This window comes from Chinchilla lanigera, unplaced genomic scaffold (genome assembly GCF_000276665.1).
Source record: "Chinchilla lanigera isolate Chin_1 unplaced genomic scaffold, ChiLan1.0 scaffold00036, whole genome shotgun sequence".
NCBI classification, from domain to species: domain Eukaryota; kingdom Metazoa; phylum Chordata; class Mammalia; order Rodentia; family Chinchillidae; genus Chinchilla; species Chinchilla lanigera.
The window spans coordinates 2,881,867-2,897,972 of record NW_004955437.1 but is presented as its reverse complement, the minus strand read 5'-3'; the positions used below and the strand labels follow the sequence as shown (position 1 = coordinate 2,897,972).

The following is a 16,106-nucleotide window of genomic DNA, read 5'->3' as shown; positions in this document are numbered from 1 at the left end:
TTCCAGCTTCTGCAGCTTGCTCCCACATACCCGACTCCAGGAGCATCACAAGGCTGTCGCTGCCATCGCTGTCCACTGAAATTCGGTCTTCAGGACCACTGTTGTCCAACAGGACACCATCGAATGACTGCTGAGACATCGTCCTCTTCATGGAGAAAAATCGGAGTCGGCCAGCTCCTCCACTCATTGGGGTTGCCGCCCCCTCATCTGCCCTGGCCATGGGCTCCCTGTTTTTAAAAATAACAAAAACCAACAAATGTGGCTTGAAAGTCATGTTTGTTGCTGCCCCAAGGCCATATGCTTCCCCTCAGAGAGTTAATGTGAACATTAACTTGGTATTGCCCATTGCCTGCTATCAAAGATGAAGTTATTTTTCAACCACTGGCCTTTCTGAATTCTTACTCCAGCACTTTTAGCTGTGTTCTGTGTAAACAGCTAATCCACACCGAATGGCAAGGTTACATGGCGCCAAGTGAGACGCGAAAACCATGCGCCCCCCACACCCTGGTGCAGGGACGGCCCGAGCCCACCTGCAATCCTCACACAAGTCCTGACTGCGGAGCGTCTGCATGCAGGCACCACATCAGGCACAAGGCAGGCTGCAAGGTGGACAAACTGAGGATAAAGCAGCCCCTGTCCTCAAAGAATTTATCATCTATTGGGAGATAGGAAATTGATTCTCATAAAACATTACATGGCAGTTAAGTCACACATGCCAGCAAAGTGGGACAATGGCACAAACCAAAGGCCCGGCACTATGAGAGAGGAGAAGGGATGAGAAGGAGATCAAGAATGGCTTTGTGAGCCACGCACACACCTGTAGCCCTACGTACTCAGGAGGCTTGGCAGGAAGATCACAAGTTTGGGTCAACCTGGGCTACACAGTGAGACCCTGCCTCAACATAAAATAAAAGGGGCTGAGGATATAATTCAACACTCCTTGGGTTCAATACCCAGTGCTGAAAAAAGAAAATGAAAAGAGGAATGGTTTGTGGAAGGAGATGGTATTTGAGTGCTTGAAGGGCTATGAAAGAGAAAAGACATTCAACAGGGAAAACCAGCACCAAAAAGGTAAAGCCCAGACAGGGAATGAGACTACGGACCAGCGCGACCTAGGTGTGCACAGGGTGTGTTGGGAGAACAATGCTAAGAAGCTCACACAAGAAGCTGGGGTATGGCTCGGTGGCAGAGTCTTCGGCTACCATCTCAAGGCCCTGGGTTCCATCCTAGTACGGCCACCACAGCAAAAACACATCCAACTACACTCAGCGGTCAGGGGTTGTAAGGAAAAAGCCTGAGGTTTTGGAGCAGAGAAACGACACGACGATGCCTGTGGTTTAGGCAGCCTGATCTGGGTTTCTCAATGCAGATGTCAAGGATTTACTACAAAAGCCCAATGTGGGAGTGAAGAGCAAACAGCGATGTGCGATTCCCCAGAGCAGCGTGTCACACCAGGAGCACCCGCGCCAAGAGCGAGGTCTGCAGGTGGGAACCCTCAGCCCATCTCACACCTACTGAGAGAGCAGTCCAGGGACAGGACTCTGCGACCTGGGTTTTGGTTTTTCAGCACTGGGTTTTTGTTTTGTTTTGACAAATAAACTCGCAATCCTTTGTTGCAGCTGGGATTACAGGCGGGTGCCGCCCCACACCAGCTAACAAACCATGTTTTCACAACCCTTCGTGTGATGCGGACACACACTAAAACCTGAAGAACCACGGATGTGGGAGTGATGGTCAGAACACGGCAAAAGAGTGTAAGAGGCAGAGGGCTAGAACGCTCGGGCGGCTGAGCCACAGAATGCTCTTACCCAAAGAAGAAAGAGCTGTCTGGGAAGGCATACGGCCTTAGCTGTGTGGTGTGAGAGCCACACACTAACAGACGGTTTCGAATAAAAAGCAGAGGAGGGGAGGTCATTCAGGACTGGGAGCACAGGCGACAGCAGAGGTAAAGAGATAAATAAAACAACTCAGTATTCGGAGCGCAGATTGTGACAAACTTGAAAGTTTGGCAGACACATCGAAAACCTTAAAAATGCTGGTAGCATTTGACTCAGTCATTTCACTTGTAGGTTTATATTCGAAAGAAAGACTTTAGGTACTTACCATGGGAACAGAGTAATATTCACAAAAATAAGGCCATTTAACAATGACAGTGGATAGCCAGGCATGGTGGTGCACGCCTGTAATCCCAGCACTGGGGAGGCTGAGGCAGGAGAATCATTGTGAGTTCGAGGCCAGCCTGGGCTATAAAGTGAGCTCAAGTCCAGCCTGAACTGCATAGTGAGACCCTGTCTCAAAAAGACAGAAAAAAAAAAAAAAAGAGAGAGAACTTGCCTAACATTCACAAGGCTCTGGGTTCAATTCCTAGCACTATAAAAAAAACAAAAAAACAAAAAAACACAGTCCTCAGATGTAGGAAGAACTGGGGATAGTGGCAAGTGCCTGTAATCCCAGCACTGGGAGGCCGAGGCATGAGGATCTCAGTGAGTTCAAGGCCAGCCTGGGCTACACAGTGAGTGCAAGGCCAGTCTGAACTGCAGACTGAGAAGGAAGGAAGGAAGGCAAGAAGGCAGGAAGGCAGGAAGAAAGGCAGGAAGGAAGGCAGGAAAGAAGGAAGGAAGGAAGGAAGAAGAGAGAGAGAAAAGAAGAGAGGGAGGGAAACAGGGAGGGAGGAAGAAAAGGAAAGAAAGAAGAAGGAAGGAAGGAAGGAAGGAAGGAAGGAAGGAAGGAAGGAAGGAAGGGAGAGAAGGAAACTTGTATGTAAATAGTGGCTGCCTCTACTTTTGTTTTTTGCAGTCTTGCACATTAGACCCACAGCCTTGCACGTGCTAGGCAAGCACTCAATCACCAAGCAACACCCCCAGTTCTTTTTTTAATTTTGAGGCAGGGAGTCACTAAATTGCCCAGGCTGCCCTCAAACTTTCAACCCTTTTGCCTCAGCCTTCCAAGTAGCTGAAATTACGGTCATGAGCTACCACATCTAGCTTCCTTCTTCATTCTTCTGATCTCCTACACTGTCAACACAACGAGCACAAATCATTCTTATAATTTAAAGAAACAAAAATTATGATTAAGGTGATCTGACTGTGGATAGCCTAGGGAATGCTGACATTTTTAAGACAAAAGGAAGAAGACAGCAGCCAAAGACAAAAGAAGACTCCTTCAGGGAAGTGAGAGAAACTGGGCAAGGTTACAAATGCTTTGCAAATACAAATGTAATGGAGTGCTTCCCTAGCACAGCATGACATCCTGGGATTGATCCCCAGCACCACAAACAAATGGCTGAAGGAATGGACGAAATTCTCCCTTCCCTGGTACTCTGGCAGACCCTGGTAAGGGGTACCATAAAGAGCAAGTCCCAAGGCCCAGCTATTCTAGTTATGAGTTGTTAAAGGGACAAATGCATCCTCTCTCAAGCCTCAGTTTCCACTGAGGCTATACACTGAGGATACAAATACACTGAGCTATACACTGGGGATACAAATGTCTGTTAGCTGCCTTACCACACCGCCCTGAGAATCAAATCAAACAAATAACTACATAAAAGCCCACTGAAGAGCTGGGTGTGGTGGTGCATGCCTGTAATCTCAGCACTCGGGAGGCTGAGGCAGGAGGATCATTGGGAGTTTGAGGCCAGCCTGGCCTACCAAGTGAGTTCAAAACCAGCCTGAACTGCACAGTGAGACCCTGTCTCAAAAAGAGAAAAAAAGCCCACTGAAAAGAATATTACACAGACGCCAGGGATTGTTACTGTGATGCAGCAGAACAGAGGCAGAACCTGTGGGTCTGTGAAAGGGAAGATAAGCTGGTTCTAAGAAGCAATAACCATTGAGTAAGTCATTGTATGTGTTCCCTGGACCCATCTGAGAAGTAGCCCAAAGGTCAGAACCAATGGAAGAGATGGGGATCGAAGGAGGCAGAGAACCACTCACTTGGCTGCGGGTAGGGACAACATCTTATGCATGGTGGAGGTCATTCGATCTCTGCCCAGACTGAAGGCATCCTTAGTCAGGGACACTGCTTCCTTGGTGAGGTCCATGGTGGCATGCAGAGCCTCCTTGGTGGCGTCCTTGGTCATGTGGATAGCACTTGATAATTCTCCCTCAATGTTCTTCAGGGGGATGGGCTCGCCCTGTCCATTCACAGCAGGATCCCTGCCCACAGGGGACTTCGACACAGCTGGAGAGCTGGAGGCCTGGGCTCTGCTCAGTTTCTTGGCCTGTAGGGACTCGACAGCCTCGTGGCCCTTCCCTGCCACCTGCTGTGCCGGGGGACCCAGGTTCTGCAGCTCTCCATTGCTGTGTGGCCTCTCCTGGGACGCATCTATATGTTCCGTGCTGCTGTCCTCCAGGACCTTCTCAGGGCTTGCGGGGCCCTGCTCTGAGGATGTGTCAGACTTCGGCTCCCGCTCCTCTGAGGGAGACAGCTCGGAATCTATGAGGCTGGTGGTATCTGAGCCTGTAGAGTCCGCATCAACAGCCCCAGGGGCAGGATGCATGAGCAGAGCCACCTCTGCACTGGGGAAGAGGACTCCAATGCAAGCTGTCTGGTCCTGCAGGGGAGACCCAGTCATGGCCTGTGTGTCCTTGGCCAGCTGCTCCTGAAGCCCTTGCAGCACGTCCTTCAGGCGGAGCAAGGCCAAGTACTGGTAGTGGTCCAGCCTCACGCGGATGTGGGCAGGGGTGTGCACGAGCATATGGACATCAGCTGCGTCCTCCAGCTCTGTGGGAGGCCCTTTGCTGTCTGCCGCACCACTGCCTTCTCCTAGAATGTCTGTGACTTCCGTGAGGCCTGACAGGCTCTTCAGGTCATGCTCAGTCTTTGACCTCTGATGCGACACAGAATCGGGGGCCAGAGCCTCAGACTGGACAGGACTTCCAAAACTGGCTGATGGTTTGAGCCTCCCCTCTGAGGCCAAAAGGAGCCTGCGGGCCTGGGCTTGTTGCCAGCGGAGAGGCAGGCAGACCCACATGGACAAGGGGAAAGGGGCCACAAAATTCAAGGGACGGCCTTTTACGTTCTCTGTTCCCTCAAAGTCCAAGGAGATCTGGGTAAAGTGGATGGACCAGAGGTCCTGGGAAGCCTCAGGCCTCTGGGGAGGGAAGGTACTAGGCCGGGAGAGGCCAGAATCCATCTGGAAGGCATGGTGCAAAAACAGCATGTGCAGAAGGCTAAAGCCCCCAGGTACCTTGGGGAAGTGATCATAATTAGAGTGAAAGAACTCAGCAGCAGCAAAACCCCGGAAGACACTCTGGAGGTCGGGACAGCCACAATGTGGGGCATGACGGGTATTGGTGGCAACCATGCCAGATGAAGAGAAGACAAGGGCCTGGGGACGATGCAACTTCGCCTGCTCTCGCTTCTCCAGTGGGAAGCTCACCTTCAGAGAAAATGAAACACAACTCAGATTAGCCATCTGAGTATCTCAGCACACCACCATTAATGCACATGTAAGAAACCATTTGGGCAGTGAACCTGCTTTTCTTGCTTCCATCAGCTGGACAGAGGCAGAGGAGAACTGTGGATTATGGCCACGGGAAAAATGAAGTTATGGGTACCGACAGAGGACAAAAACCCTACTCTTTACCTACCTTCAACCGGAAGGCATCCAGCCGGATGTCCAAGTGTTGATCTTTCTGCCTTGAATCTTCCAGCTTATAGATAGCTTTAAACTGCTCCAAGCTGCGGTATAAATCGAGGCAGAAGAGGTTTCCCCAGAGCAGGCTGACTGGATCCACAGTAAATGTCAGACCATTTAACTGAATGTAGAGATTGGGACAGGGAACTGGAAAACAGAAGAAAAAAAATCACGTGTAAAGCAGCAGCTGGGTTACTTACCAGCTAATATTTACTTTATTATCAAGAGCGCAGGGGCTGGGGATTTAGCTCAGCAGCACAGAGCCTGCCTGGCAAGCGCAAGGTCGTGAGTTAGATTCTCGCTACTGGGAAAAAACCAAAAAAAAAAGAAAAAAAAAAAAAAAAAAGAGAAAGAGCAAAGACACACATTTACACGGGGCACAGTTTTTAACAAAAGTGTTAACAGAAACAACCCAAATGCCTAAAACCTCTAGCAACACATGAGAATCTATAGGGACCCCAGAGCTGAAAGTGAAGAATGTGATCTGGACACACGTGGCCAGCCCCGTGCGCACCTGGGAGCTCCTGGTTATCCGGGAAGTAATACTCGGTGAACTCGACATGAATTGCAGAGACCTGAGCGGGCAGGCTGTGGAGCTTGCGGCTGCAGGAAAGGAGTGTAGAAGGCTTCTTGCTTGGCTGTCCAGCTGTAGAAACCTGAGCAACCACAACTTCCCGTTAGCACCTGCAGTAGCCCCAGCCTAGAAGGCAGCTTCCTCGAAGGAGTGTGAGGCCTCCTAGGAGCCATACCACCCCCGAAGCCGAGCCCGTCGTGGGAACACAGTGCTTCTCACACATCCCAGCTGCTCTCACACCAGCCTCACACCGCCCCACATTAGCAGGAGGCTGTGCTAGGGCACCTGGAGGAAAACTGGGAGAATTCCCACATGTCCTCTTCTCAGCAGCCACAGTCAGAACAAAAGAGACCAAACTGTCAATCTACCCAGACAGGAGGCAAACAGTTCCCGGATGCCAGTTTGTGCCCACAGCTCCCGCTGTCTTCCCAGCAGGCTGTGGCACTGCCTCCCAGCCAAGCTTGCCCACGTCCTCACCTGGTGGATGTCCAGGTCATCCACTCGCACAACCATGCAGCTAGAGCGCAGGCGATGCCATGCTGGAGGTCGGAAGGCAGCCTGCCGGCCCCGTGAGGGCATCCTTTCAAGAGGGTGCTTTTGAGGACTGGAGAGAGAAGCTACATAGACATAAGGTAGGAAAGAGAATCAACATACATTCAGCTCTTTTTAGGAACAAATTAGCAAAGTAAAAATCTTAAGAGCAGAGATTATGATAGTATATGCCTATAATCCCAGCTATTCGGGATGCTGAGGCAGGAGGAGGCATAAATTCAAGGCCAGCCCAAGCAATTTAGTAGAACTGTCTCAAAAAGATGAAAAGGACTGGAGGTCTACGTCAGTAGTAGAGCACTTCCCTAGCATGTGTGATGCACTGGGTTCAATCCCCAGCACCTCAAAGGAAAAAACTCCTAAAATCATTAATGCTCTAAATAGAAAAGAACTGAACACTGGGTGGAACTCAAAGCTATGCTGAAAACCAAAGTAACTGCCTACTGAATAGAAGTGATGACAGCTTGTCCTTAACACTGCAGTTATTACTGAGGACAGAGGACTCCATTAAGAAAATGTCACTGATGTCGCTCCCTGTGATACCGTCAGGTTAACTAGCTACTCCATTGCTTTATCCCACTGGTTATTCAAAGATACACGGCAAGCGGCTAAGCAACGGAAGTCCCCCAGTTCCTAATATCCAACCTGCTTTTCTCCGGAAGGGAGCATCCACCCCCAGGTGCCAGGACGTCTTCAGCCCCGCCTCTTCATGCCACTTCTCCATCTTAGTCTGGAATTCCGTCACCAGCTTCTGGGCCCACTGGCCTCTGGTCTCCATGGCCTCGCAGTGCCGAGCCCAGTGTTTGCAGCTATCACCTGTGGAACAAAGACACTAAAAGATCTTAGCCCAAAGTCATGAGCCAATGTTCCAAACTTTCCTTCCTGAAAATACAGACACACAGCAGAATCTGACCCTTCACCCCCAATACAGAATTCTCTGGGATAAGAAAAATTAGCCATGGGGAGAGTCCCTGAGTTCTCTTGGACTTCACATGTGATGTTTCCCTCAGGCTCCCACAGGCTGGCTGCGACTGCCAGCCTTGACCATGGAGCACGGGAGAGGCTCCAGATATAGCAGGGAACCAAAAGCAACATCTCAGGCATCGCCTCCCTGCCCCACTTCCTCTCATCAGGCACCGGGATCCAGGTTTCCAAAAGCTGTCCTGCTGAAGGGACACTCCCCACACCTCTCTGTGCACCTGCGACAATCCCGCCACGCGCCTGCTGGGCAGCCAGGGATGGGCCCCAGACCTGCCCTCAATATTTCGGACCACTTGAGAGCACACCCCATTCAGAGTTCTCCTAACCTGCCCAGTGGAACGGGTAATAGTCAAATGCCATCTTGCGGAAAGTAAGCTGCATGGCGCCACCCATGAGTCTGTTTGCAGAGACACCTGTGAAAGAAATGCAGGTGAACAGGTGCAGCAGGAGCAGAGCAGCCGAACCACTACCAGAGCACTCACAAGTGCCCTGGTGCCAGCGCCAATCCCAGCCAATAACAGTGCCGCCGAAAGGCCCTAACGTCAGGTGACTTGCAAGGCTGCGGCTTCCTCTTTGGACTTGCAATAGTCGGTGGATAGGTTCTAAAAGATCCACAAAAAGTATAGTCCGTGGTCTCTAAGTGGCTGCCAGATTTCCACAAAAGCAAAAGAAAATGAAAAATTGTGATTCAGGAAGTGAACTGAATTTCATTTATTTATTTTTGGTCTTTTGGGACAAGGTCTTGTTATGTAGTTCAGGTTGGCCTTGAACTCGTGGTGATCTTCCCGTCTCAGCCTCCCAAATGCTGGGATTACAGGTGTGCGCCACCCTGTAGTTCAGGAGGTGATTCAGGAATTTTCATCCTACGCTTCCCACAGACACACTCTTGACTGATTGCTTCCCCAACCCTAACAATATTAGTACTGCTGTATCTCTGCACAACACTTGGAGAAGCATAAGCCAGATTCTCCCCCTACAACAACAACAACAACAACAAAAGTTAAAAACAAAACAAAACAAAAATCAGAACCCATATTATTTCCCTTGACATGCTGGCACAGAGCTTCAACTGCAATACCAGTTAATTATGACGAACTATACCTACACACCTTTGTGGAACACTAAAAGCAATGCACAAACAGGGACATTAAAAATGTAGGATACTATAGGAAGACTGGAACTTTTAGCAGTAAGTCAAACATATTTGTCTTGAGTTTACACTGAATTCTTACTAAGTAAATGAACTATTCATGTTTCTCTCTCTCCAATTAGACTAAAAAACTGTAAAGCAGGAACTATTTCTTCCGTGTGTGTGTGTGTGTGTGTGTGTGTGTATGTTTGTAATCTGACCTATCCTATTTTTGTCTGTTTTTTTGGTTTTTTTTTTTATTTTTTCCGGTACCAGGAATCGAACTCATGACCTTGCACTTGCCAGGCAGGCACTGTGCCACTGAGCTAAATCCCCAGCCCCCCTATCCTATTTTGTAGTTCCACCCTGACCCCTACTGGTGTATCTAGCACAGAGCCTTGTAGATTGGAGACACTAAATTTGAGGAAAAACACCACAGACTCCATGGAAGGAAACACCACAGAAGCTTCTAGATATAAGCTGGTAGACTTCCAACAAGCAGGTAATAGGGATCCAATATAGACTTCACTATCCCAAAATCTAGACTAGTCACCTACCTACCAAGAGAAACACCTACACGAGTTTCTGCTTTTCAACCTTTCTTTCATAATGACCTCTCCCAGCAAAGAACCATTTTAGACTTTTTTTCTGAATTGAGCCTTCCTCTATATCTGTGTGTGTATATAATATTTACCTGTGCTTCACATATTAAAAGTATATATACAAAGCTTTTTCTTTCTTCAATCCAGGGTTAAGAAACACAAGTAGATTTTAAGTAAAATGAAGTATTTTAAAGTAATTACCTGTAATCCCAGCACTCAAGAGGCTGAGGCAGGAGGATCACCTCGAGTTCAAGGCCACCCTAGACTATATAGCAAGACCCTATCTCAAAAACCAAAAAAAATTTATCTTATATTATAACTATATTTGCTGATAATGTATAATGTGATTATTTATATAAACTGTAATGTATACATTGCTATATAAATTAGCAATTTATATAAATACATAATAGCCATATAATCAAAATTATAATTATTCAAATTTATTTTTTTCAATAAAAGTAAAACAACTAAAATTTTGACAATTGTTTTTACTGAACTTCTAACTTTTTTTCTTTTTTCTTTTTCCTTGATTTTTTTTTTTGTTTGTTTGTTTATTTGTTTTTTTTCCAGTACCGGGAATCAAACTCACAACCTTGCAGTTGCCAGGCAGGTGCTGTGCCACTGAGCTAAATCCCCAGCCTCTTTTCCTTGGTTTTTTGAGACAGGGCCTCACCATGCAACCCAAGCCGGCCTTCAACATGCCATCCTCCTGCTTCAGCCTCCCACATGCTGAGATTATAAGCCTGTGCCACTACAAGAGTTGAAGGTTTACCTTGTGCCTGATATGAGAGTCACTCTTAAACTAGCTATTAGATACTCATTCAGATATTGTCAACCTTTTTTCCTTTGAGCAACTGACTAAACTAATAAAGGCTTGAACAACTTTTAGAGACTTAAATTATTTTCATTTAATCTTCAAAGTGCAAATCACAGAAATACTGAGAATCACATTAGCATGCAGCCAGTGGCAGCCAACAGGCATGAGCAGGCCATCCCTTGCTGTACAGCTTTGAGATCTAGCACTCCATAAAGAGAGTCTTCTGATCATAGCCATCTACTTGCCACAGCTGTAGCGCAGATCTTCCAAGATTTTGTGTACTATCCACGAATTCAAGGTCAATACTGCTCATGTGATACCCATGAAAACCCAACAGGAAAAATTAAATCCCTGAGAAAGAGATTTTGTCAGGGTTAAGTTTTGGAAGGCCACAAAACTATTATTTCTCAGACCTTCCCAACCCTTGAAACCAATTTCCAACTTCTAGAGTAGACAAACACCAAGACAAAAAGATTAGCGCTTGCTTAGGGCTACCAAAAAGAGAATACAGCTAACGGGTACGGGTTAGAGGGATAAAAATGTCCCAAAATTAGGTTGTAGTAATGATTGTACAACTCTGAACAAATGGAAGGACACTAATCATCAATGTTGTGTAACCTAAAAGAACTGCAGGGTATATTAATTACCTCTCAATAAAGCTGTTTAAACGAAAAGGCCACTCTTCACCTGACAGTGATATCATTTCATGTGAAAACTGCATGGCCTAGGCTACGGGAAGAGGGTTCCACAACCATACTCTGTCCATTGGTGCTATTTAAAGCTAAAAGGACAGCAGACCACATGACCAAGCATACTGAAATAGGATCTACAATCAAAATCAAACAGAACAATTACCAACCTAACTGTACACACCATCATTCATAAGACATAAATGGTAAAAGTGTACATAAATATCAACATTTTCAAAGACGGGAATGGTGGTGCATGCCTATAATCCCAGCTACATGTGAGCCTAAAGCAGGAAGATCAAGAGTTGAAGGATTCAACCCAGCTTGGACAACAAGACCCTGCCTCTAAATAAATAAATTAAATAAATAAATAAATAAATAACCAACCAATGAACCAACCAACCCTGCAACCAATTCTCCAGTGAGCCGGTGGGAGGAAAGTAGCCTGGCCTCAAGAGAGGTGGGGGAAGTCTATGGTTCACAGGTTTTATTCTGAAAGAAAACAGCTACAAAGAGGCCAGTGATTCTTTTCCCCTTCTGTCACCAACAGCTCCAATTTGATTTTTTTGTTTTGGGTTTTTTTTTGTTTTTGTTTTCTTGTTTTTAAGACAGAGTCTCTCTGTGTAGTCCACGCTGTCCCCAAACTCATGGCAATCCTCCCACCTCAATCTCTCGAGGGCTGAGGTCACAGGTGTGCGCCACCATGCCCAACTCCAACTTGATTTTAAGAGACAAAATTATGACACCTCAAGCCAAGCTGACCCAAGGAACCCATCAGTTCCCACTCAAGTCCCTTCTCATACCAAGGGACAAGTGAACATGTTGGCCAGCAATACAAACACCTGGCTACCAGAGCACCTTGTGACAAAAGCACCAGGTGTCACCTTCAAGAAGTCTCTACAGCAGCCCGGTCCTACAGAACTTTCTATGATGACAGACATGTTCTACGGTTTATAGATTATATTGAACATTTGAAATGTGGTTAGTGCACATGAAGAATTAATGTATTTTTTAATTAAAATGAATTGTTAAGGCCTGGTGATACAGCTCAGCAGCACAGCGCCTGTCTGACAAGTGCAAGGTCCTGAGTTCAATTCCCAGTACCCGCTCAAAATTAATTTTACTTACTTCCATTTTTTATCTATCTATCTATCTACCTTTTTGAGATAGGGTCTCCCTATGCATTTCAGGCAGGGCTTGAGCTCACTTTGTAGCCCAGGCTGGCCTCAAACTCACAACAATCCTCCTGCCTCAGCCTCCTGAGTGCTGGGATTGCACGTGTCCACCGCCACACCTGGGTTGGTCTCTGCTATATTGTGAGGTCCTGTCTCAAAAGGGGGGCAGCATAAAGATATGGTTGCACATAGCTACAATTCCATCTACTTAGGAGGCTAAGGCAGGAGGATAGTAAGTTCCAGATCACTGAGAAATTTAGCAAATTTATCTCCAAATAAAAAGAGCTAGGGATGCAACTTAGTGCTCCCTGGATTCAACCCCCAGTACCATGCACACATATATACACACAAACACACACATACCTACACCCCCATACACACATAAATGGCAAGTATATCCTTTAGGGAAGAAAAAGCAGCTAAAGAAAAATTTACCAGATATAAACATCCACAACCAAGACCTGGAAGGATATGCAAATGTAAAGACAATATAGAGACATTATTGAAAGAATGAAGCCATGCACAGTGGCACATGCCTATACTTCCACCACTTTGGGAAGCTGAGGCAGGAGAACCTCAAAGTCAAATTCCATCCAGGCAATTTAGCAAGATCCTATTTCAAAATAAAATGTAGCTTTTAAAAGGGCCAGGGATTGTAGCTCAGTGGTAAAGTGTCCCTGGGTTCAATTCCCAATACAAAAAGATAAAAAAAAAAAAAAAGTAGAATGAGCAGCAGAGTAATAAAGCGTAACATCTGCTTATAATTAAGGGTCCTCCAAGCCAGGTGTGGTGGCACATGCCGGTAATCCCAGCATCCTTGAGAAAAGCACATCACGGGAGCAAGCCCAACCTGGGAAACTTTGTGAGATGTTGTCTCAACATAAAAAGCTCAGTGCAAAGGCCCTGGGTTCAATCCCCAAGATTATACACACACACACACACACACACACACACACATCCTCCAATTCAATCCCCAAGATTACACACACACGCACACACATCCTCCAATTCAATCCCCAAGATTACACATACACACACACACACACACACACACATATCCTCCAATCCAGGAGATTATCTCATTTAAGCCAGGCAACAGTCTTCAAGGTAAATGACTAACAGATGATTTCACCCAATTTTACAAATGAGGAAACTCAGAGAAATTAAGCAAAAGGTTAAGTGATTTTTTTCAAGGATTATAAAAAAAAAGAAGCAAATCAATTACCTTGTTCATTCTGAATAAATCTGTTTGTGTGCGTGACAACTATTCTAAGTACGACAAGAACAGGGCATAACTCGCTGCTTGGTAAGAATATACTGCACACAATATATATTTAAACTGATTTTTAAAATCTAAAAAATTCTGTGCCTTTGACCTTCACAGCTGGGTGGTAGAACATGGGCTTAGTATACCCAAGGTTCTGGGTTCAATCCTCAGCTAACAACAACCACAACCACCAAAAAAGCCCTGAAAGTTCTGAGGCTTCCTGTAGCTGAATTTAACTTCCTCAAATTTTATGCCAATAGTTCTCAACCTCCAGCAAGCAGCAGCATTGCCAGAGGGACTTCAGGGAGGAAAAAAAAAGTTCAATATTGCTTCAAGTGTAGACACTTGAAGGTTCTGATTTAGCCAGGTGTGATGGTGCACACCCGCAATCCCAGCACTCCAGGAGGCGCCATCTAAACATAAAATAATAAAAAGGGCTGGCGCTAGTTCAGCGTAAAGGCCCTGGGTTCCACCCCTAGCACTGAAAAGGAAAAAAAAAAATCCTGATTTAGTGGGGAGAGACTGACATCTGCACTGTTGAGTGTGACAGGCGGCGCCACGGCACCCCGAAGAGCAAAGCCTCACACTGACAGAGCCCGCACAGGAGGGCTGTGGCCCAAGCAATGAAACCAGCGGAGAGACTCCTTGGCTCCTCCGGAGAACAGCCCCGCCCAGGCTCTGCCCAGGGCTCATCAGGGTTGGGGCCCCACCCAAGCCAGGTGGGCTTCACGGTACCTGGCTCTCGAGACTGGCTATCGTCACAGATGTGCAGGTCCAGGCGGGAGATGAGCAGGTGGTAGGAGGACTCCTTCACATCAAATTTCTCGAAGTATTGGCTGAGGCGGCTGCTGCTGCTGCTGCTGCTGCTGCTGCTGCTGCTGTTGCCCTGGCTGCCACCAAATGCCTGGGCCCAGGACTGCTGGGCAGTGGGAGCAGGCGGAGTGACCTACATGTGACCGAGAAAAAGGGCCGTCCAGACCCTGCAAGGCTCCTCCCCAGGCTGTAAGTGTTAGCCCCAGCTGAATAAAACCTCACACTGGCAAGATGCTCCTTCTTCCCGCCTGCCTGCCTGCCAGCGCACTTGGCTCTCAGACTCCCGTTGCCCTCCAGGCTGTCATGAGCCAGCATGTGCCAGCCTATGCAGAACACCTGCCCTGTGAAGCCTTCCCTGAATGCTCTTCAGTGATGCCTCCTCTCTGCACTCTCAGGCACAGCGTTTACCTCTGTCACATCACTCAGCACGCCATACCCCAACTCGTCTGCGGTCCAACATTCAGACTAGTGAGGGCCCCAAGGACAGAGCAAGATGGCTATTCTACTTTCCTTCCCAGTGGCTAGCACCGTCTTCCGAACACCCAGGAGGGACCCACACAGGAGGCACCCACTGAGCAGAATAAACACTCCATTACAGGGGCTCACAAAGCCAGCAGCAGCCCGGAGTCACAGATGCTCCAGGTGCAGGTAAGGCCTGGCCCACCATCTCCCCAGCCCCACCAAGGGTGTCCACTTTGTCTCCCACCTGCACAGGCTCGGGAGCCAGGCTCTTCCTCTGCTGGGCTGACTTCTCCATGGCCTCACTCAGGGACTCCGCGTACTTCATCATAGCCTTGAGCTGTGAGTCAGTGAGCACCCACAGCAGGTCATCCAGCAGGAACATCAGCTTGGAAGCCACCACATTGCAGTCTTTGGTCTGGGAGCCACAGGGAACATGGGGTTTGTCACCTGGCACCATTCCAACTCACATGACTTCCCAGTTAGGGGAGTGGTTGTTTTTTCTTTCTTTCTTTCTTTTTTTTGGTCTTTTTGAGACAGGGTCTTGTTATGCAGTTCAGGCTGGCCTTGAGCTCACTTTGTAGCCCAAGCTGGTCTCAAATTTGCAAAGATCCTCCTGCCTCAGCCTCCCGAGTGCTGGGATTACAGGCACGCACCATGCCCGGCTCCCAATCAGTTTTAGAGGTGGCTTTTCACTCTCCAGGATGTGAAGGGGAAGAATCAAGCCCTTTGAAAAGCCTATTTCTTACAAAACTACGCAAGCTGGCTTGATTAACCAAAAGCACCAATAATCAACTTGTCAACATCGCAATGTGGGTAAAAACTGTGATTTCCAAAGTTAAGAAAACAAAGAGAAGGAAACGTTTTCTCACTGGTGAGTACCATACAACCCCGAACTGCAGGTCCTCTCCCTTCAGCTGTCACTCCAGGGACCACTAATGCTCCAAACAGTGTGGGAATGCCAAATCCCAGACTGTCTAGAGAGACACTCACGAGGACAGAGAGACACTCACTCTTCTCTTGAGGGCTATCTGGATCCTGCCTTGGTTGGTAATAAGCCTCAATGGGGTAGTTATGGAGTCCTGGTCACTATTATCTGTAGCATCTGCCTCAATTCGAAGGGTCTGCCAAGTTATTTCCTTAAATGTTAAAACCTGGAAAGAGAACAAGTAAATTCACATAATTCTTTATTTTTTATTTTTTTTTGGTTTTTTTTCCCAGTACCAGGAATTGAACTCACAACCTCGCGCTTGCCAAGCAGGCGCTATGCCGCTGAGCTAAATCCCCAGTCCCAAACTCACATAATTCTATGACTGAGATTAACCAAGAGGCAAGGATTCTAACGGGAAAATTGGCAAGGCAGAGATGCCCACCAATTTCAGCTGGGATCTTTTTTTTTTTTTTTTTTTT

At 47.3% G+C, this 16,106-nt stretch overlaps 1 protein-coding gene across 1 annotated transcript in view; it reads right to left on the bottom strand.

The window, feature by feature from the left end:
• Nucleotides 1–16,106, bottom strand: part of Uhrf1bp1 (UHRF1 binding protein 1) — a 60,530-nt gene that overhangs the window by 7,101 nt on the left and 37,323 nt on the right. The window contains exons 7-16 of the mRNA XM_005390117.2: nt 15,710–15,850; nt 14,944–15,114; nt 14,160–14,370; nt 8,069–8,155; nt 7,407–7,577; nt 6,690–6,829; nt 6,153–6,294; nt 5,592–5,785; nt 3,933–5,380; nt 31–227 (exon numbers count right to left, since the gene is read on the bottom strand). Coding sequence (XP_005390174.1) covers nt 31–227; nt 3,933–5,380; nt 5,592–5,785; nt 6,153–6,294; nt 6,690–6,829; nt 7,407–7,577; nt 8,069–8,155; nt 14,160–14,370; nt 14,944–15,114; nt 15,710–15,850 — 2,902 coding nt within the window. The remainder of the gene's footprint in view (nt 1–30; nt 228–3,932; nt 5,381–5,591; nt 5,786–6,152; nt 6,295–6,689; nt 6,830–7,406; nt 7,578–8,068; nt 8,156–14,159; nt 14,371–14,943; nt 15,115–15,709; nt 15,851–16,106) is intronic.